Raw genomic sequence first — 7,500 nt, 5'->3', positions numbered from 1 at the left:
TTCACAGCCTGGGATCAGTGAAGAGCCGTCCCAGAGGTGAGGAACATCTGAGCATCAGGAGACCCTGCTCTGACCCTGGAGTCTGCTCTGTCTGTCCTGACCCAAAGGAGGCGGCAGCCAATCACAGCTGACTGGCAGGTAGAGGGCGGGGTTTTTAGCTGTCAATCATACAGAGGCCTCTGCCCATTCACACCCTGTTCAGACCAGCAGACCTTCTGACTGTTTTTGCACTGAAGGAGGAAGAACTTGGAGGAAACCCCAGGCAGGAGAACATGGAGAACATGGAGAACATGGAGAACATGGAGAACATGGAGGACCCGTGCAGCGTCAGGTCTCCTCCAGGGAGATGGAGCAGTCAGGATCCACAGGTGACTTTGACCTACTGGACTTAGGTGTGTCAGGTGAACACACACCTGTGTTTGTTTGGGTTCTGCCCTGCTTCCAATGTACACACACACACACACACACACACACACAGAAGCTCCAGGAAATCTCATCTTGTTTCATCTAAACTAAGACCTCCTGCTCACACCACCCGTCACACATGCATATGAAGGGGCGGCTCACACACACACACACACACACACACACACACACACACACACACACACACACACACACACACACACACACACACTCTTCATCGTTTGATGGGGTTTGAATTTGGAAATTTTATCTAAATAATAAATAACTAGCGCCTCCTCTTCCTGTACTCACCTGCACCTCGGAGTCGGCGCTGACCGGCTGCAGCTGGAACCAGGTGTCCTTCCCGTGGTATTTCTGAAGGTCCTCCTTCTGCACAGCAACCTTGCCTGCACACACACACACACACACACACACACACACACACACACACTGTTTAAACACAAGTGAGTGCTTCCTCTCACCCTTGCCCCCCCCCCCCCCAGTGCACAGAGGTGAGGTGTGTGTCATTCTGTTCCTGAAACCTGAAAAGGCCACACACACACACACACACACACATACACACTCCTGTAAAAGCTCAGGTAAACATCAGCACACACACACTCACACACACATTCTGTTTAATCACATCTGTGGAGTCACATGACCCTCTTGGGGGCGGGGCGTGTTAAATTCTTAACGAGGCTCAGGTTTAATTGGGAGCCGGGCGACGCTACGGTTCACGAGCAGAACACACCCCATAATATCCCACGACGGCGTGCGTCCATGGTTACGGCACGGCTGCAGGGCCGAGCAGCATGTCCGCTCGGCACATAATCGAAAGCAGACACACACACACGCACACACACACACACACTGATGCGTACGCACACACACACACGGACAAAAGCAGCCCTGACTAAGCACGTTGCCGCGGCGCCGCTAACATCTGGGGCTCATCACTGGTAACAGCCAATCAAAACAGAGGAGCGGATGCAACCGCGTGTGTGTGTGTGTGTGTGTGTGTCCGTGTGTGTGTGTGTGTGTTTGTGTGTGTGTGTGTCAGCACTGAATCTAATGCTATCACAGAGCGGTTGACATCCACAGAGTGCTTTTCGGTGAGGTCACAGGAAGTGAGGTCACAGGAAGTGAGGTCACAGGAAGTGAGGTCACAGTAAGCGGAGCGGAGCGCGCTCCCTACCGATGCTGGAGTCCCTCCTGAAGACGTCCCTGTCGAAGATGTAGAAGGAGAGGTGTCTGAAGCTGCGTGGGATCTCGCAGTAGAAGTCCTCCCCGTAGAACGGACTGAGGAGACAAACAGGGACAGGATCAGAACCTGCCAGGAGGACCTGCTGGATCAGAACCTCAGAGGAGGTCCTAGTCCTGGTTATGGGCTTGAAACCCAGAAGGTGTGACCTCCTGGAACCACGGACACATTAAGATTGGAGAACCTCCTCCGCCGGTCTCGTCGGTTCTTCAGCACCAAATAATCCGGAGGGACGAGATGATCGGGATGTTCCTCTTGGGCAGAGGGCCTGGGGGCGGAGCAAAGGGCCTGGGGGCGGAGCAAAGGGCCTGGGGGCGGGGCAGAGGGCCTGGAGGCGGAGCCTCCGGCGGGCCCGGACCTCGCTGATGAGAACCTCGTGATACCGGCCTCAAGGCCTTCAGGCCTTCAACGTCCACAAACAATCACTGGCTTTCTCTCTGGGGGAGGAACTACTCAGGAATGTAATCTGTAATCTACAAATATACTCTTGGCTTTTTACACAGATTAACAAAGTAAAGTACTTGGCCAGTACTTTGTCAGGGCTCTCAGTACTCTGTCATCACTCAGTAAGTACTGTATCAGTACTCTGTCAGCGCTCTCAGTACTCTGTCAATACTCTATCAGTACTCTTAGTACTCTATCAGAACTGTATAAGTACTCTGTCAGTGCTCTCAGTACTATGTCAGTACTCTATCAGTACTCTTAGTACTCTATCAGAACTGTATAAGTACTCTGTCAGTACTCTATCAGTACTCTGTCAGTGCTCTCAGTACTCTGTCAGTACTCTATCAGTACTCTTAGTACTCTATCAGAACTGTATAAGTACTCTGTCAGTACTCTATCAGTACTCTGTCAGTGCTCTCAGTACTCTGTCAGTACTCTGTCAGTACTCTTAGTACTCTATCAGAACTGTATAAGTACTCTGTCAGTGCTCTCAGTACTATGTCAGTACTCTATCAGTACTCTTAGTACTCTATCAGAACTGTATAAGTACTCTGTCAGTACTCTATCAGTACTCTGTCAGTGCTCTCAGTACTCTGTCAGTACTCTATCAGTACTCTTAGTACTCTATCAGAACTGTATAAGTACTCTGTCAGTACTCTACCCAGACTCTCTCTGTACTCCCTCAGTACTCTGTCAGTACTCTGTCAATACTCTTAGTACTCTATCAGAACTGTATAAGTACTCTGTCAGTGCTCTCAGTACTATGTCAGTACTCTATCAGTACTCTTAGTACTCTATCAGAACTGTATAAGTACTCTGTCAGTACTCTATCAGTACTCTGTCAGTGCTCTCAGTACTCTGTCAGTACTCTGTCAGTACTCTGTCTGTGCTCTCAGTACTCTGTCAGTACTCTGTCAGTACTTTATCAGTACTCTCTCAGTACTCCGTCAGTACTCTACCCAGACTCTCTCTGTACTCCCTCAGTACTCTGTCAGTGCTCTCAATACTCTGTCAGTACTTTATCAGGACTCCCTGTACTCTATCAGTACTGTATAAGTGCTCTGTCAGTACCCTATCAGTACTCTTAGTACTCTATCAGAACTGTATAAGCACTCTGTCAGTACTCTATCAGTACTATGTCAGTGTTCTGAGTACTCTGTCAATGCTCTACCTGTACTCTGTCAGTTCTATCAGTACTCTGTCAGTACTCTCAGCACTCTATCAGTACTGTATAAGTAGTCTGTCAGTACTCTGTCAGTACTCTGTCAGTACTGTATAAGTACTCTGTCAGTACTCTATCAGTACTCTTAGTACTCTATCAGAACTAAATAAGTACTCTGTCAGTACTCTATCAGTACTCTATCAGTACTGTATAAGTAGTCTGTCAGTACTCTCAGCACTCTGTCAGTACTGTCTCTGTACTCTGTCAGAGAGGGGAGGGTGGAGAGGATGGGGAAAGAGTCCCTCAGAAGGACGGCACATGGAGATGTTGTGGAGATAAAGACTCCACAGACTGAGATGGTCTGGACGTGGACAGAGGAAGGGTGGAGAAGATCTGAGGTAGGGAGGAGGTCTTGAAGAAGACCAGAGAGGAGGTTCACGGACAGGAAGTGAGTCGTGGGAGAGAAGAGATGGAGGGAGATGATTGGCTGTGGAGACCCCTGGGGAGAGCGGCCGACAGGAGAAGAAGTCGTGGTTTAGGCGGATGCCAGGTTATGGTCTGGACTAATCCTGGACTGAGGTGATTCCAGACTGGGATTAGGAACCAGCACCTTCAATGTCCAGAAGGAGCGACAGTGGACTGGATTTATTTCTGGCCTGGATTTGAGGCTAATTCTGAACCGGCTCTTCAGCGCAGGGATTATTATGGACCGGGTTCTATTCTGGACGCCGGAGCGTCTCCACCTACCACAGCGACTTCTCCACGATCTTGGTCCTGAAGACCTCCTCCTGGTCCAGGTTGACGGTGCAGTAGCAGTCCCTCATCCTGTTGGGTCCCGGGTACGGAGGGATGTTCTTGGCTTCTCCTGCACACAGAGTGGACCTCCATGAGAACAACGCCGGCCACAACATTATTATGGTCTGTTGGTTGGAACGTTCCAGTCACACACCCCTCTTCATCTGCACACACACACACCATCCTAAGTGTGTGTGTGTGTGTGTGTGTGTGTGTGTGTTAGTGGAAGGAGCTGCGTGGGACGTTTCCCAAATCTGCTTGAAGCTCAATCTACCCATCAGACGTTCACGACAGACAACACTCCCTTTCACAAGAATGTGGTCCAACCACCCGCACACACACACACACACACACACACACACACACACACACACACACACAGGTGTGCCGTGCTCAGCAGCTCCTGCCGTTGTGAAGGCTTGCCGGACTTCCGCTGATGTTCCTACAGACGCCGCTCTCTGTGACCTCCACTGTGACCTCTGCTGGTCTAAACATGTGGAACCCCCACATCCCCCCCCCTGCACCCCCCGCACCCCCAAAAAACAGCTGTTTGTGTTTCCTTTCCGGTGAAAAACGTCTTTTGCAACGCGATAATGTTACTGATTGTCATCATATATATGATTGGAATGTAAACACGCCGATCAATAACACAAACTGTTTACGGGCAGGAAGGCGAGCGGCCTCACACACTTCCAGGGAAATGTCGCAAGGATTCTGGTTGCATAAATGATGTGTGTGTTATCCGTGTGTGTGTGTTATCCGTGTGCGTGTGTGTGTGTGTGTGTGTGTGAAGGGGGGGGGGGGGGGGCTAACACCCACCCACACATATCCTCTCACCTGGATGGAGGAGGTTAGCGCTGCTAGCGGCATGCTAGCAGGCTAGGCTAGTGCTGCATGAGGCCTTTCTGTTGTTGTTATTTTATTTATTTTCAGTATTTGTGTTCTCAGATCCCGGACGGGGCAGTTCGCCCACGTGCGCGGATCCACGTGCGCAGCCGAGCAAGAAATGCGTATCAATCCGCGGCTGAAAATAGTCCCCCGGCGGTGCTTGAAGACCCTGTGGAATGTGGAGTGGCGTCTAAATCAGTATGGCTGCTGTAGCATCACGTGCCCCCCCAGTTCAGAAGAACTGGACTTCTGTTGACCCCCCTGACCCCCCAAAAAACCCCCCCTGACCCCCCTGACCCCCCCTGAACCCTCCAGGGCCGGTAATCAAACCAGCAACCATTTTATCATCACATCTAAATGAAGCCTCCAAGTCTCTCACTCCAGAACCGGCTGGGCAAACCTCATCTGAGAGGACGCGGAAATCTAACCCACCACCAGCAGGTGACCCTCCCAACACACACACACACACACACACACACACACACACACACACACACACACACATTCACCCCCTGAAAGAAAACCAACAGAGTCCACCTGACAAATACAGGAGCTGCAGGTAGAACATGAGTGAAAGGCCGTATGTGTGTGTGTGTGTGTGTGTGTGTGTGTGCCCGTGCACGTGGAGCCATCGCTTGGGATGCCCCACGCCGTTGGGCTTCCTGTTTGGAGGAAGTTTTGCCCTGCTGTCTCATTTTAGGTCTGGATGAGTTGATAAGCAGCTACCAGCAGAGGGGAAGTTTACTACAACGTGTGTGTGAGTGTGTGTGAGTGTGTGTGTGTGTGTGACTCTTGATGGCTTTGTCTCAGGAGTGATGATCGGACCATCTGGAACAGGAAAAGAGGATGTGAAAATCGCCGCCGCCGCTGGTCCGCCGCCATGCCTCCTTTTCTTTCATCCCGGTTTTCATTTTGATCTGTTCTTTTTCACCTCCTCCTCCTCCTCCTTTGCCCCCCCCACCCCATCCCCCTCTTCTCTCCCTGCAGCTCCCATTGTTCCCCTTCTCTTCTGCTTCTCAAACTCGCTCGCTTTCTCTCTATTTTTGGTCGCTTCCCCTTTTTTTTCCCCCCGACACTCTCAGCATTCAGAAGAAGCAAAAAAACTAAAAACCAAAACGGCGGCGGCAGCTTTCTGTTCTCACGAGGAGACGACTCGCCGCCGTCCTTGGGGAATATCTGGCCCGGGTATCAGCGTGGACGCAAAAACAGGGGGGGGAATGGCGGCGGGAGAAGCCTGGAGTAGGCCGCGAGCGAGAAGGAGAACAGAGGAAAGAGAGAGAGAGGGGAGAGGAGGTGAAGATGGCGGGGGGAGGTGGAGGGGAAGCAGAGACGTTCCTCTTCCTCCGGAGAACAAGTCGCCGCTACAGAAACGCTTTCTTCTAATCTCCTCTGACGCGAACACGTTGGAGGACACGCAGGGTGGGGGAGGGGCGGCGGCGGCGGCGGGGGGGGAAATACAAGCAGTGAAGTCCATCAGGAAGACCAGGGAGAAAGAGAGAGAGAGAGAGAGAGAAGCCGGGCAGATAGACGTCTGCAGAGCGGTTAGCGCTGGCCGAGGCTACGACAGGAAATGAGATGAGGAGAAAGGAATTCCAACTGGATCCAAGATGTTGTTTAAAGCGGCGAACAACCCAGTTACCCCTGTGTGTGTGTGTGTGTGTGTGTGTGTGTGTGTGTGTGAATGCCACAGAGACGGCTAGAAAGCAGAGGAAGACAGGGGTTGTAAACTTCCCCCCGACTCGGGTGCAAACAAGAGTTTGGAGAGGGCTGGAACAGAAAATGTGCACTTTGAGAGACGTGCACGTCCAATGCAAGCTGATACCACCTTTCGTGAGAACACTCCTGTTCACACACACACGCTCTCCAGGTATTCCCCACTGCCACACACACACACACACACACACACACACACACACTTCTAAACCAGCTCAGAGCGAGCAGCTAGTTCTCCACCGTGGACTGAAACTCTGAAGATCTCCAGAGGAGATGACCTTCCTCTTCCTCTTCACGCCTTCCAAGCAGGGAGAAGGTCCTGATCTGGACCACAGCTTGGACTTTTTCACCTCGATGGTGCATCTGGGACCTCCCAGCTAACATGGTTAGCGGTTAGCGACTGCTCTCAAAACTAAAAGGGGGATGTAGCGAAGTCCCTCCTGGACACCTGGCAGGAACGGAGATCCTGGAGCGGGTGTTAGCCGGGGGGTTTCCCGCCACACCCGAGGAGGCTTTCGGACATCGAGGAGGAGGAGAGCGCGCGGCTCGTCATCATCATGGCCCAGACGGGACCTTCATCATCTCGTCGAATCTAACTTCCTGTGCAGATTTGTGCGAGCCAGCGTGGGTGAAGGTGTGGCCGGAGGTCACGGAGCCGACGCTCAATTATTGATGGAGTCCCGCTCTTTCCTCGGCCGCCAAAAGCTAATGATCACCCGCCTGAGCGGACAGGCGGGTAAATAAGTCAATCATACATAACCGCCCCCAAACGTGCACAGGGGCGCGCATGTGATGGTGCACAAAACCAGCACGGAACGAGAGCAAATTT

The 7,500-nt window shown here is 51.9% G+C and overlaps 1 protein-coding gene across 2 annotated transcripts in view; it reads right to left on the bottom strand.

The window, feature by feature from the left end:
* The window catches only part of rasa3 (RAS p21 protein activator 3), a 24,726-nt gene that overhangs the window by 12,948 nt on the left and 4,278 nt on the right, over positions 1-7,500 (bottom strand). For both annotated transcript variants that reach the window (XM_086144409.1, XM_086144410.1), the window contains exons 2-4: positions 4,023-4,140; positions 1,604-1,707; positions 718-812 (exon numbers count right to left, since the gene is read on the bottom strand). In XM_086144409.1, the coding sequence (XP_086000535.1) occupies positions 718-812; positions 1,604-1,707; positions 4,023-4,140 (317 nt within the window). The remainder of the gene's footprint in view (positions 1-717; positions 813-1,603; positions 1,708-4,022; positions 4,141-7,500) is intronic.

This window comes from Fistularia commersonii, chromosome 3, assembly GCF_037954325.1.
Source record: "Fistularia commersonii isolate RoL2024-O1a breed Wild chromosome 3, RoL_Fcom_v1.0, whole genome shotgun sequence".
In the NCBI taxonomy this organism is placed as follows: domain Eukaryota; kingdom Metazoa; phylum Chordata; class Actinopteri; order Syngnathiformes; family Fistulariidae; genus Fistularia; species Fistularia commersonii.
This window is presented reverse-complemented; position numbering and strand designations above follow the sequence as displayed.